This window comes from Echinops telfairi, unplaced genomic scaffold (assembly GCF_000313985.2).
Source record: "Echinops telfairi isolate 266 unplaced genomic scaffold, ASM31398v2 ScPeMD7_7400;HRSCAF=8409, whole genome shotgun sequence".
Lineage (NCBI taxonomy): Eukaryota > Metazoa > Chordata > Mammalia > Afrosoricida > Tenrecidae > Echinops > Echinops telfairi.
Genome location: NW_022111300.1, coordinates 33,092,846 through 33,107,891, shown reverse-complemented (window position 1 = coordinate 33,107,891; position 15,046 = coordinate 33,092,846). Strand labels below are relative to the sequence as shown.

The 15,046-nt window shown below is 47.4% G+C and overlaps 1 protein-coding gene across 3 annotated transcripts in view; it reads left to right on the top strand.

The window, feature by feature from the left end:
* EPG5 (ectopic P-granules autophagy protein 5 homolog) overlaps positions 1-15,046 on the top strand; it is a 98,917-nt gene that overhangs the window by 54,513 nt on the left and 29,358 nt on the right. For all 3 annotated transcript variants that reach the window (XM_045296294.1, XM_013004729.2, XM_045296292.1), the window contains exons 24-28: positions 532-655; positions 2,198-2,342; positions 5,066-5,237; positions 5,868-6,030; positions 14,516-14,658. In XM_045296294.1, coding sequence (XP_045152229.1) covers positions 532-655; positions 2,198-2,342; positions 5,066-5,237; positions 5,868-6,030; positions 14,516-14,658 — 747 coding nt within the window. The remainder of the gene's footprint in view (positions 1-531; positions 656-2,197; positions 2,343-5,065; positions 5,238-5,867; positions 6,031-14,515; positions 14,659-15,046) is intronic.

The following is a 15,046-nucleotide window of genomic DNA, read 5'->3' as shown; positions in this document are numbered from 1 at the left end:
GTAGATTAGACCTCCTGCAAGTAAAAGCAGAGCTGCTTTCAACCCAAACAGGGATTTTTCAAACCTACTCAATTTCACCCTGTTTTAACCACAACATCCTTAGAGCCCTTTCTTCATATCTCTGTCTTAACACTAAATATTCATGATGGGCTCGCTGGACTGTTTGTGGGGCATTCTTGGCGGTATGGCAGTTATGCATTACTCTGCGATCTGCAAGGTCCACCGTTTGAAACTACCAGCAGCTCCTCCGTAGAGACGGGCTTTCTGCTCCGTGATCAGTTACAGTCCCACAAGTGCAGTTCTGCCCTACCCCTGTAGGGTCGCTGTGAGTTGGCCTCTACTGGATGGCAGCGAGTATCTACTCCTAGACAGATGTGACGTCTTGGGAACCCAAAGGGACAGTTCACCCTTGTCCTTCAGGGCTGGATGAACAGAATCAAGTGGACGGCAGTGGGGTTTTGTGTTGTCTACTTTTATGCGACAGGCTGCGTGCCTTCTCAACGTCTGTGCGATCCCGTTTGTGTCTTTCAGGCTCTTCAATGTATATGTATTATGGCTGGAAGATGAGACTTTTCAGAAAGGAGATACCTATGTCCCTTCCCTGCCAAAGCATTATGATATTCACAGGCTGGCGAAAGTGATGCAGAATCAGCAGGTGAAATGGTGGCGATGTTTCTTGTAGCACCTCTGATTGATTCAGTTGGCCCCATTCATAATCTCATGGTGAAGCCACTTACTGGTATGGGAATGACTGGTTGTCCGGGTTTTGCCTGTGGGTACATAGCATTAAATGTGACATCCCTTTGAACAGCTTATTCTGGGGCTTTCTACAACCTCCGCATTCTTTCTTATTTTAAAATTGTCAGCAACCGAACATTTTTAACCAATTCGCTCTACTCCCACGAGAAGTACACTGTAAGCACTTAGACTTGGAAGGACTCATACTTTGTCCGTGACCCAGTGCCTAACCCCCAGGTGATTCCATTCATCAGCCAAATTTGGAACCCTAGGCTGTAGTGCAAGGAAGAGATTCGATGCCTTTGCAGTGATTCAAAAGCTGCATTTGCAGCAGCAAGTGAAAGTGATTGGGATTGGTTTGTTAACAATTCAAACAATGTGGGCAGACTGTGAAGGGGCCTAAATAGTTTGTGGAAAAATGACCTATCTTTCAACTCCATTTCCCCTCATAGTTTAACAGACTTACTCTCCCTTCCCCTCCACCGTGTGCCCTGTGCTTGGTTGCATCTCTACCTCGTGTCTTGCAGCTTATTACAGAGAGCATGCTAAGGGGCTTCCAAAAATGGATTGATGCAATGAATAGGTAATGGAATTTTCCCACAAACATTTTGAATCCCATTTATTTCATAACCTAAAATCTTTAGTATATACTTTTTAAAGACAGGGATGGGAAAACAAGATTCCTCTCGCATTTACATCTGAAAACTATTCACAGTGATTTCTGGATTACACAGAAATTGTTAAGTGGGAGCCCAATCTCTGTGAACGTGGAAACTATTAAAGGAAAAACAAAAACAACAGCAAAACAAAACTTTTTCCATTTGTCACACAAGTGCTCTAAGAGCTTTGTTTATTCTTAGTTTGTTACTACCAGTGCTCACAGTTTGTGATGGGAGATTATGTCTTAGATGAGTCTGTTTAATTGAGAACTCTTCCCCTCAACGCGCCCCCCTCCCCCAGCTCTCCCAGCTCCTCCATTGGGCTTTGCAGTTTATTTGTTGAGGAAAATGGGTATTTGTCCTTAGAGCGTCCCCACAGGCTTGATTTTGCTGATTGTCCCGTCAGTGGTGTAGTTTAACATGTTTTCCTATTTCCTGGAATGTGATACTTGGATCTAGAAGCTTGGGGCCACCAGGTCCAATTATTTTCAGTATCTTTATTAGTTATATGTCACACTTCAAGGATTTCTATTTTTTAACCTATGCTTTATAATGCACGTGATGTATTAGTTCAAGTAGTGCATGGAGTAATTTTTAATGATATCATAGAGCTGTTCAATTTATTTTTTTTGATGATGGTACACAGTAAGATAAGTTTGGAGACCACTGACGAGAGTGGCCATTTTAAAATGCGACTGGTTGTGGTGCCGCTTGAGCCTTCCCGGCACGCTGCAGTGCACTGCGGGGCTTTGCATGTTGTGCCGCATGTGTCAGAGGGAAGGACTGTGCTTCCACCCTAGGAGCTCTGGATGGAGTATGTGAACATGGAGCGCATCCACTACGAGTTTCAGGAAACCGTCGGTCTGTGGACACGTGCCAGGCTCGAGTCCCACTCCCCGCCGTGCAGCTTGTCAGCACAGCTGGACTTCACCGACCCATCTCTGGGTGAGTCGGCAGCACCAGCCCCTGCCAGCAGGCTCTGGCAGTCTGCCCTTCCGGGGAGGATGGCTTTGTATTCAGAGTGGGCTTAGGGGCAGAGAAAACTCCCAAACACAACCCCTTACTTTTTCCTGACATGAAATAAGTCTGGAGGCTGCCTATCTGGTTGAGAAGAAAGCGGCCACACCGAGTGCCTTCACAGCAAGCTCAACATTTATTTACTTACTTTGTTGTTGTTGTTCACGGTTAATTTTTTAAAGAGATATCTCCCTGGAGTTACACGTTTTTATGTCATGTGCTCATTTTAGGCCTTCCGTTTCAAAATTTAGAAGTCTGCTTTGTTTAAAATAAACCCTTTACCACACAAATGGAATGACAAGTTGGTTGATTTTCAGTGTTTTTTTTGTTTGTTTGTTAGAAAATGGGTATAGATTATCCCTTAGTTCAGTGGTTCCCAACCTGTGGGTTGAGACCCCTTTGGGGATCGAATGGCCCTTTCACAGGGGTCACCTGATTTATAACAGTAGCAAAATTACAGCTATGAAGTAGCAACGAAAATAATGTTATGGTTGGGGGTCACCACCACATGAACCGTATGAAAGGGTTGAGAACCACTGCCTTAGTTGGATCTGCAGGCCACAAAGGCCCGTTTAGCCTTTGGTTGCTGATGTACTTCTATAACGAAAAATAGAAAGCAGTATTGAGGGCCATCATTTTTATTTTAATATCTGACTATATCTTGTAAATATAGGACACATCATGAAATTATCAAGATCTAATTGTTGACCAAAGCATTGTGATCGTAGTGTTCATCGTGCACCAAAGAGATTGAGGGAGAGGTAAAAATACCTTTTTTGTTCCAGCTGTCTGCCACCAGCTAGTTGTGTGATCAGAGCAAAATAAAGACCCCTCTGGGCTTCAGTTCACTTACCTGTAAAATAAAGGTGCCGGATAATCTCCTCTCAGATGTCTCTCCAGCACCTGTTTCTCTTTTCTTCCTTGGAAAAACACACCAGCCACACCTGTTCTTACTTCCCATTCCTGAAGGTTTGTGAAATGAGAAGGACAAACGTGTGTCGATAGTTAAGCCAGAGGTTCACTAAGTCCCGGCTTGTTGTGGGCATTGTCCCAACACTTCACAGCACCAGCTCAGTCCTCAGGGAGATTAAAGCTTATCTCCACGAAGATATGAGGATAACGAGGATTAACTAAAGATCCCAGGTTTCCTTTTGTGCCATGGCCTCTACTGCTGCAGAAAGAAAGGCTTCTCCCAGTACTGACTCCCCAGCCTGGTGACATCTATGCAAAGTGTGGCCCTTGCAGTGGAAAAGCACCAGCCTTGAGGGACAGTGCTGCCTTGACCTGCTTGGAATGCTCGCTGCCATCTGTTTGGGGGGTACAACAATGCAGGCTTCCTAGTGCCAAGTAAAGTCACAACTCAGAACTGTTCTCTAATTCGTCTCAACAAGAATAGAAAATTGAAGGCTTTATCTGGAATGAAATCAGAAACCCGCGGTCCCTTAAGTGCTTGTTGACTTCCTGACTTGGAATGCCCTTGATCTCTCCCAGTGCTATGGCACAATTGAAAAGAACTAGATATATGACAGCATTTTTCTTCGTGTTTGTCACCCTCCACCTGCCCGTGGCATTGTGTGTGATGTGAGAAGAGGGGGAGGGAGGAGAGGAATTTTGGGGACAGACACCACGTGTTCAGCTCTGTGAGAGGTGTAGGCATAGAAAACATTTTAATTGCATAGTCCTGTCAGAGACCTTGCTCCATCAAGGTCGAACCTTTGCTTCTCCTGCTCAGCTTGTTCTGCTGCCATGAGACTCAGTGTCTTCATCTGGTTTCCATTCATCTTTCCGCGTTGAATGAATGGATGAGTGAGTTGCGCTATAGGACTTTATACACACATCCTCATTCATTTTAATTCTACTAATCCCAGCCCTCCTAGTTTTGATTTTTTTTTGACTAAACTGTATTCCATAATACTCATGCCTTTTCCTCCCATTCCTCTGAAATTTGTCTGGATAACTGCATCAGTGTGGGCCCCTGTTTTCAAGCTTTATTCTCCCAATCAATCCATCTTTCAACGGAGAGCTGCCTTGCCAAGAGCCTTTCACCGAATCCCCTTACCTCAATATCAAGTCCAAACCCGGTAGTGTGTCATGCCAAGCAATCTAATGGAGTAATTTAAAATCCTTAGACTGTAAGCCTTTTGAGGGTAGGGACTCTAGTTAATTATACCACCTGCAGCAGAAAAATCAGCCTTGAGCAGCGGTTCTCAACCTGTGGGTCGCGACCCCTTTGGGGGGGGCAGCAAACGACCCTTTCACAGGGGCCGCCCAATTCATAACAGTCGCAAAATGACAGTTATGAAGTGGCAACGAAAGTAATTTTATGGTTGGGGCTCACCACAACATGAGGAACTGTATGAAAGGGTCGTGGCCTTAGGAAGGTTGAGAACCACTGACCTTGAGGGTAAGTAACGAAGGATAATGCCGTGATGCATTTAGGCCTCTTGGGGTTTAAGGACCGATTCTCTTGCTCCCCAGCATTCTTTGAGCAGCAGGTCAGGGATTGCTACCCACTAGAACATGATGCCAAGGGAGTCCATTCCTCAGTAACTGACATGACTTTCCTTTTCTTTTAATTGTTTTATTGGGGACTCTTACAGCTCTTATCACAATCCATACATATACCCATTGTGGACTTGACTTTCTTTCAGCTAAAGAAAGGGTCTTGAGTAACCTGCGGAAACACGAGGCTCCCCAGCCTCCCCTTGGCCTGCAGCCCATGAGGCCCCCTGTTCCAGTGATTTCCTCAGCCTCCCTGCTGAGTCAGAAGGACACCACCCAGCTTGCTCGAGGGGACCTGAATGTGCTGCAGCGGCAGGCCAGGTAGGACCAGGGGCCTCACAGGCCCTGTCTTCCGGCATGCTGCTTTGAAGGCCTCTATATGGTGGTCCTAGAAAGGCTGCCCCCGTTGGGTGATTGGGCGAGACTGGCCCAGACCATCCACTTGACTAACCCAGTCATTTCACACAAAAATCACGTGACATGATCCATGTATCATATGGATGCCCGTGCACCCACAATAAACCCAAGTGTCCAATCAGAACAGAGTGGAAGCCTTCTGTAGAGAGTTTGCCGTCTTCACCATCGCCGTTCCAGTTGGTGGTGCTGATCCCTGTGACGTCTGTGGCACTTAGAAGGGAGACACATTTAGGTCAGTTAAGTTCGGGACAGTCTCATTTCTGCTATTTTTAAAGGATCTGTTTGGAAAGACTGATATCCCAACCCATTTCTAATCTACCGCCATCTCTGGACCACTTTCCTAAAAGAGTTTTTCTTGCTTTTTCAGCCTGACTGCCAGGGGGAAGGGTTATGGTTAAGGCTGGTCCTTTGTTACTCTGGAAACCTGGAGTCTCACTGGAGGCCAGGCTTCGACTCACCAGCTAAGTGGAACTCTTTCTCATTGATTGTCACCTCTCCTGAGTCTTCCTGTTGTCTCCTGGTGATGTTTTTCAGAACCGCAGCTCTCCGGGAGACCCAGCAGGTTGCCCTGGACAGTGAGCTGCTGGACACGATACCCAAACAGTATGTGAATCGAGAAGAACAGATCACCCTTCATCTGGAGTGTCGGGGCAGCAGCGGTAAAAAATGTCAAGGAGCAGCCGTTGTCACAGTTCAGGTAAGCCTGCTCAGTGTTCCTCCTGTTGTGAGCCCTCAGGTCACCGTTGATTTGAGGGACCACAGGTGACAGAGTGGGGCTTTCCCCACCAGGTTTTCTAGGTTGTCCTCTTACAGGAGCAGGTCTTCAATCTTGGCATTACCACTCTTATTGTTGAAAGGTTTGAATACGAAATCCAGGATTAGTAAATCTATAGGGGAACTAAGTGGATGGATAGTTTCTTAGGGCTGTGGTGGAGGGGTTGGGGAGTTGATGGGGAGCTAATCATAATAAGTACAAGAATGAAGAAAATGTTCTACAATTGACTGTAGTAATGATTGCATGACTTTTTAATGGGATGAAAGAAACCACTGTATGGTGTGGAACTGATTGAGAAGACCGTAGAACAGGATCCATGATCCACGCCGCACGTTTCATATGTATGCATACTTTAGGAGAGTGAAGACACACACACAGAATCCAAAAGTGCGTAGAAAAATTCCGTTATCTTTTAATCCTGGTTTTGCACGAACTTTTTGTAACTTCCTTGTATTTCCTTAAGTGTCTACTAAGTCCTACAGACAGACAGTCAAATAGGAACTCAAGGACAAGCAGGCTCATTGAGCAGCTCCTTGATAGACTTTGGTGGTAGTCATCTGGATGGAGTTCTAGGTGGGTGGGGTGGGGGTGGAGCCCCCCCAGCCCTGATGTCATCCGGGGTGGAACGGGAGGCCTGCCTGTTCCAGGTTGTTTTCAGGAGTTGTGGTGGGAATCCACGGTGGGACTGCTGATGTGGAGGCTTCCTGGAGAGCTCTGACTGTGGGTTGTGGGAGGGACATGTGGAATGCAGGCCCGGGCAGGTCTAGCTGGCCAAGAGACCAAGAGAGGCCTGCAACCATCTGTCTAAAAATAACTTGCCACTCAGTCACCTTCTGGAGCTGGAAATATGGTAAGAGTGGGAATGTAGTGTTGGAGGGACTTTTATTTTGTCGTCACACTAGCCAAAGGAGTTGGGGATCATTGCCCCATTGCTTTCCAGTTGAGGAAGTACGTAGTGTGGAGCGGTGGGGGACAAGGCCAGTGAGTGGAGACCCAGCTGAAGCCCAGGCAGGCTGGCTCGAGCCTGCGCTCTCCTTTGCCACTGCTCTGTCCCTTCCCTCCCAGCGAGCCCACCCTCCCCTGAGCTCCACTCAGCTGCTGAGACGGGGGCCAGACTTAGATGGGCGCTCCCTTGTCTGGCACTGTTGGACTGAAAAGAGTGCCTCTCGTGTTAGCCTTTTAGTGTGGGCACACTGTATTTTACCGACTCTTGGTTGTCTTGCTAGTATTTCCTTTTTTTGTTTTTTCAATTGTTAACTGGTCTGATGGGACCAGTTAAACCTTGGGACCACCCAGCTCCTTGGACAATCGTTTTCTCTAACATTTCTTCTCTGAATAGTCTTGTGTCTTCTAGTTTTCATTGCCTTCAAGTGTTCTCTCTGACTTTCCAGCGTGGTTGCAGGTCTCTAAAGTTTGTGTCGTTTTCAATCAAGGCATTTGACTTAGAAGGCCTGGCGAATCCGTCTTCCTTTCCCGTGAGCATGTCAGGCTCCTAAAGCATGGAGATGTTTCCTGTCCTGTGTCTTCACCTCATCACTGTAGTCGGATCAGGCCTCGGGGCTTTAAGAACAGTCACTTGCTAAAGTAAGCAAGGACGATGAATAACCTCAAGCTGGAGTTCATGTTGGTGGTTAAAAAAAACAAAAACCCCTAAACCAAAAATGCAGAAAACACCTTTTAATCCCATTTTCAACGAGCTTTTTGGGAAAAAGTTCCAACCCCCACCCAAAAACCCCCACCGCCATTAAGCCAACCCCATTGAGTCAGCCCAACTTGTCCCCACCCTGCAGGACAGAGTCGAGCCGCCCCATCGAGGTTTTCCAGGCTGTGATGTTTAGGGACACAGGCTGCCATGTCTTCCTCCTGTGGAGTGACCCAGCCTTCAAACTGGCCACTTTACGGTTAGCAGTCAGTGGCTTCTGCCACTGCACCCCCCAGGGCGCCCTCACATGGGGATGTGGTTTTACGGCAAACAGTATTTTCCCTTAGTTTGAAACTATGCCTCTTTGCCATGTTGTTAATTCTATGTTAAGAAGGACCTTCTCCTCATCGTGAGGCGCGCACAGACTGCTGTCTCCAGCTATGGCAGCTTGCTTGCTCTGTGAAGAGTGGTAAACACTTGCTGCCCCACTCCAATCACAGGCCTGGCATCCTGGCCCCCTGCCACTCCCTGGGGCCTGCAGTGGAAAATCCTACCCACCAGACTGTCCGGCAGCCAGGAGGAGAGCCACATGCCTCCCAGCCACTTGCCCCCCTTTCCTGTTCAGAAAAAGGAATCCCAAGTATTTGCACCTTTGAATTGGGGTGGGGGGAATGTTTCCTACTTTTTGTCTGTATGAATTCTGCAGTAAAAAAGCATGTTGTTTTCCTAAAACACTTGTGTTAGTCTGGGTACATTAGAGAAACAAATATACAGAAACTCGTGTAAGAGAGAGTTTTATACAAAGGGTAAGTGCACATCAAGAAAACATCCCAACCCAGTGTTGCCCAAGCCCACAAGTGTAACATAGCCCATATGTCCGACACCAATCCACAAAGTCCTCCTGCATCTCACAAAACACACGCAGTGATGCTGATTGCACGAGGAAAGCCGAATCAGTGAGTGTGTAAGCATCTCAGCGCTGGCAGGGGTCTCCACAGGGCTGCTCCAGCACCCAGGGCTGCATCGGGGTAGGTCCATGTGGCTTCTCATCAGGGAAGTCTTGCAGGAAGTGAGCCTTGCCAGTTAAAGCCGGGAACTGGCTAAGGCAGCTGCACCCTGGTGCGACCATCAGAAAGCAAGAGACCCGAGAACTAGAAAGGCGAGGCTCACTGAGCCATTTATCTCTCTGCCCTTCAATTATCCCCACATGTGTTTATCGGCCAGATTGGCACAATAAACTTTAACTATCTCAACCTTCAAAGTCATCTTAATTGGACGGTGGCGGAGAGATGTTTCAGGGTGGTGGCCTGCCTGGAGTTGGTTGTCTCACTTCCCTCCTAGACTTCAGACTGCTGGCTGTGCTTGGTGCTGCCCCGAGCACAGCTCCCCTCTCCATCCCCCCTGCCCCCCAACACTGGCTGCTTCGCTCTGCCGTATGTGCTGCAGCTCTTACACTGCGCCCCTGGAGAGTAGTCAGGGGGCCAGGAAAACCCCTGAAAGTGGGGCTCAACTCCCCCCTCCCTCTGGAGAATTCATAGCTTCAGAGAGCCATTTGCTCTCTAGAAAGTTGAGAACTATTTGCCCATAAACGGATAGCTCCCACTCGGTTTCTGTAGCCCAGACTATTTATTTCCTTAAGTTCCAGGTCTCAGCAGCCAGCTGTCTTGAGTGTTCATTTAAGCACTTAGCTGATACCAGAACAGTTGGTGGTCGGAGCCTGCCCGGTGGCTCCACAGGAAAAGACCCAGCTCTGCGCCCCTGAAGGTTACAGCCAAGAAACCCAATGGGGCAGTTCTACGCTGTCTGTGGGCTGAGAATCAACTTGACAGCACTCTGTCAGAATGCTCCATAGACACTTTACACTCTGTAGGTCCCACATTAAGTTTAGCTGTATTTTCTAAACCCTTCCTTTCTGTAATCACCATGTATCTACTCTCCCTGGGCATCTAGAGACAGGAGTATCAGTGTCATTTTTTCCCACACCCCCCATTCCACTCCTGGATTTCCCATTGAAATTGCTTCCCAGTCACCTGGGTTCTAGCATTGAATTGCCTTTGAACTCATCCCTCTCGGCCCCAGTGTTGTCACACCAGGTCTTCCCTCCTCCCGGCTCCCCAGTCCGAGGAGCATGCTTCGGGGGGCATCTCATCACTTGCTGACGAGCGTTTTACTCGGAGCATCCTTCCCCTCTCTCACACTTCTCAAACATTGTCTTCTGGACATTTTTGACTTTTCTCACCATCTAAACGTAACTCGTACAGTCATGACCTATGTCCCCAAGCTGTGCCTTGTCCTCCTTCACCCGTGTCTGAGCCTGGCCTCTTCTTGACACCAGTCAGATCGGGATTGTCCTTCCCCATTGTAACTTGTGCTTAAGTGCTGTCTTGGTCACTTGCTACTTGTTTTCCTGCCAGTCTGTGAGCTCCTTGGGGAATACTCCTGTCATTTCTATTCTTCCATGCACTTGGAAATCCAGCCTGGCTCCTGGCCCGTCATAAATCAAACCCCCCAAAACCTCACTGCAGTCAAATTGGTTGTGATTCCTAGTGGCCCTTTAGGGTAAGGTAGAACTGCCCCAGTGTTTCCAAGACAGGAAGAAATCTTTATGGGAGTAGAAAGCCTCATCTCTCTCCTGTGACCCATAATGAAATAAACTCACTGCCATCGAGATGGTGCTGACTCATAGTGACCCTTGTAGCACAGGGTAGAACTGCCCCTGCCCCTGTAGGTTCCCGAGGCTGTCCCATTTGATAGGAGTGGCTGATGGTTTTGAATTCTGACCTTGTAGTTAGCTGTCTGACATGTAACCACTATGGCGCTAGGGGTCCTGGGGCCCATAATAGGTGCCCTTTATTACATCTTGAACGATGAACTGAAAGCCAGCAGCAGCCCACCCCCTCGTTGGTGCTACATCTTATTTTCTGTTGTGCTCAGCGTCCATTGCGGTTCCTCTTTTTCAAGTTACACAAGGCCAAGAACCTTGTCTTCACCAGGTTTATGTCAGCAAGTGCCTCACAGTCGGTATCAGAGAATTAGATGTGTTTGACGGAATGAACAGCTAGATTTCTACTCTTCACAGATTAGCTTCCTAACCACTTTCAGGAGCTTTGCCTAGAAAAGACATCCAGAAAGTTGTAACTTGTTTGCCTCCACTGAAAACCGTCAGTCAATCTCTGGTTTCACATGCACATAGGTGGGTGGGGTCCTCCCAGATATTCCATCTTGGTTAGGGTGTGGCATGCAACAGGCCAGCTACTTTACCCTCCTTTCCCAGGTGTCACATGCCAGGTGAGGTAGTTAATTTTGCCATCCTGGCTGATAATCACATGTGGGGCCAATTGAAAGGCGGAGGGATAAATGGGTGGTGAGCCTCGCCTTTCTAGTTCTCGGGTCTCTTGCTTTGTGATAGTCGCACCAGGGTGTAGCTGCCTTAGCAGTTCCCTGCTTCTGCTTGCAAGATTGACTTCCTACAAGACATCCCCAAGGAGAAGCCGCATGGACCTATCCCGATGCAGCCCTGGGTGCTGGAGCAGCCGTGTGGAGACCCCTGCTAGTACTGAGATGCTTACACGTTCACTGACTCAGCTTTCCTCCTGCAGTCGGCATCATTGCCTCTGTTTTGTGAGGTAGAGGACTTTGTGGACTGGTGTTGGGTTAATGGGTTAATGTTGGACTTGTGGGCTTGGGCAACATTGGGTTGGATGTTTTCATGATGCACATTTTCTTTACATAAAACTCTCTTCTACATGAGTTGCTGTGGATTTGTCCTCCTTTCCCAGGTATTACATGCCAGGCTTTGCCACTGTCAAAGAATGAGGACGAGGGACACTTGAGGGTCGGGAAGGTTAAGATGCTCGCAGAGGTCTTAACACAGCTTGCAGCTATTGAGTGGCTCAGGCTGACTTCAAATCTGCGTCTGTCTACATTTCAAGATCCATGCTTTTCCCGTCAACTCTGCCTGCCGTTTTCCTTTAGTGATTTTCAGCTCCAGTTTAGTTTAACAGTGTGATTCTGAGCCAGCTGATCCTGATAGTCGGATTCCATATAGACAGGCACTTGTGCTTCTCTGAGTTGGCTGCCAGGATTGCCCTCTTAGGCACTGATGAGAGAATCCACCCTCTCAAACACTGGGTTAGAACGGTTTCAAAAAGTAGCTTCGTGGGAAAGGATCCTACATTTCAAATGCAGTTCTATTGGCTGCTTTAAAGCCTTCAGATTGTCTCAGGAAAGTGCCTGGTAGAATTTTTCTGGGGAGGGGCGTCCTGGAAATTTCCAGCTATCAGCAAACGTTTGAACTACGTGTAGCTTGTTTGGGACACACAGAAGCCAAGTGTATTTTATGGGAAGTGAGACGTGCTTGTGCTGTGGTCTCCTGGCCCAGTCCAAGTTTCACAGGTTTCAGTGCTATTCCCTGAGGAAACGGGCTGATTTATAATAGGGGCCCTTTTGTTCCACTTTGGTATTGTGGCACACGTGTGCCAGACCCAGGATTGATTCATTGTCCTGGGAGAAAATGGTTCATTCCTAGAAACTTGAATGGAGGAAAAGACCCACCTGGTCCTCACAGCCTTGTGTTTGCTGACCTCTCAACGGCTTTGTGGATCGTAACTCAACCTTGAGTGGAAGGCCTCCCCCGGGCCACTTTGTTCTATTGTCTGTGACTTCTTGCCATCATGAGCCGCTCTCACCACTCTAACCAGAGAGAGAGAGCTTTTCAGCGGTGGGAACTGTGAGCAAAAGTACTTAGACAAGAAAAGATAACAAATTATGTAGGATTTCTTTGGGTGAATGTCTAAATTCTGCTGAGTTGGTTTGGTTCTGTTCTTCAATGTGAGTACTTTCTAGAATGGGTGGCGGCAGTCTTTCAAGTTCAGGCTCCATTTCTCAATCAAGTGAACTTTCTTTTTTCTCTTATCCTTTCCTTCTGCTTCCCTGCTTTCTCGAATTTTCCCTTCTTCCTCTTAAATTCCCTCTTTTGCTGCTTGGCTGTTTTCGCTCCAGGCTGGCCAAGTCCACGGCTTCGGCCATGGCCACCGGCCCTTTGTGACACTCCCAGGCCTGTTAACTCAAGTTCATGATATTAGGAGCACGTGGACTGTCCAGGACCCTCATCAGTCCCCCCTCCCTGCCCCCCCCCCAGGCTATAAAACATTGGTTCTTTTAAAGATTGGCAGTGTAATTTGAATAAGTGTCTTAAAGGTCAGTTGTCCAGTCCAACTGGCTGATCTGTTGGAGAAAGATGAGGCTGTCGGCTCCTGTAGGAAGATTTCTAGTCTCAGAAACCCTAAATTTGGCCCTTGGTCACTGTGAGTTAGAATTTCTCGATGGCAGTGGGTTTGGCTCTCATTTCAATGTTTTTATTGTGCATTTTGATATGTGTAAATTAACTTCTAATTGTCCAGTGAAAAGTAGAATAATTATTGCATTCTTTGTGTATTCTTGGATATTCATTTTCTTGCCTTTTGATGGCTTATTTTTGGCAGAAACAATACATTTTGTAAAGATTTTTAATGAAATGTGTGAATCAAGCATGTGTGTTGTTTACAGATAAAGGATATTTGGAATTGTTCCAGTAGGGGCTGAACTCCAAACTTCTACTAACCCTGGTGCTAAAGCCCTCCCCAGACAGCCCCGTTCCCCGATCCGTGCTGCAGGCTTTAGCACCGTGCCTCTACACCCCCACACACATGCATGCACATGCACGCACATCATTGGTCCAGCGCCATGCTTCATCCTGGGCCTCCCCGTCCTCTCCTTTTCTCTGCATCTCCCTGTCTCCAAAAGTCCCACTGAGAACACTGAGTAGACCTCATAAACCAACTGAAAATCTAAATCAAGGGAGGAACAGGGCTCGACACAGGATGACCAATTTGTTTTTAATCCTAAAAGGCCATTAGCATCCCCACAAACAAGTTCCCTTATATATCGTAATCCCTCAGTTAAAGAGTATTTTAACAAATCCCTCAGGTAGGGAGGACATAATTTCAAAAGAATGTTTTTTTCAAGTTGACATACAGCCTTTTTTAATGTGCAGTAAATGTCCCGTAGTTTCCCCTTCTGTACTGGAAACCAGCAGCAGTTTGGTCAGAGAGCAGCCGATGGGCACCACTGAGCCGGCCAGCTGTGTTTGCCTCCGTGTGCAACTGATTTGGATGCTTTCCCATTTCTAATCCATTCCAGCGGCTGCTTTGTGAGCACACACCTTTCGCCCTTTGAAAATGACAGCTGTGTGGTCAACAGCATCTGCTGCGACCACCTCCTCCTCCTCTGTGCTAGGCACACAGGCGAGGCTTAGTCTGCGGGTTTGCAGTTCAGTGGGATTGAGGGAACCCGAGAGGCCTGATCAATGGAGGTGGGATTCCTGTTCACAGCCTCAGCCCCCGCCCCCAAAGTGGAACACTTTGAGTTTACTTTTGATGAGGAGTTGGGGACTAGAAGCATATGTGAAGTAGAACATATCCTACCACAGACTGTGAACCACTGCTGAGCCAACTCAGTAAACTATTAGTTTAAATAGCAAGGGTGCATATATAGAACTTCCCACTTTATGATAAAATTATTTGAGTTCTTTATGATACATCTGAGATTCTTGAATAGTTTTTTGTGACAGATTTCTCCCATCCCTCCCAAGTTCAGCGGAGCAACTTTGAGTTCTAATATTAACGATGCTATACTATTCTCTCCATCACGGGCCTAGCACATTGTGATTGAGTTGGCTGGGGACGCCCCGAGGGGAGAGTCTTGCTGACCGTGCACTGTTGTTAGTTTGAAGGTATGCATAAGAACGAAGCCAGCAGCCAGCAGCTCCATGTTCTGCAAAAGGACGTGAAGCACCTGCAGGCGGAAGCTGCGAAGCCCCCGGCCCTGCATATCGTGGAAGCGGCTGTGCACGCAGAAAACTTGATTACGTAAGTTTAGAGGGTACGATTGTTTAAAGGATGCTGCTGCAGCCTCCAGACCTACCAGTCACTACAGAGATCTGTAAACCGGACTTCAGGCCAAATCCAGCTTGCCACCTACTTTCACATGCAGCGCTTTCTTGGAGCACAGCAATTGACATCTTGGCTATTGCTTGTGTGCTGCAAGTTATGACAGCATTTTATAGCCTGCGAAGCTTTTTATGCTTTTTCTTTTTTTTAATCCTTTTTTTAGGGGCTCATATGACTCTTATCACAATCCATACATACGTCAATTGTTTAAAACACATTTGTACATTCACTGCCCTCGTCATTCTCAAAACATTTGCTCTCCACTTAAGCCCCCAGCATCAGGTCCTCATTTTTTCCCCTCCCTCCC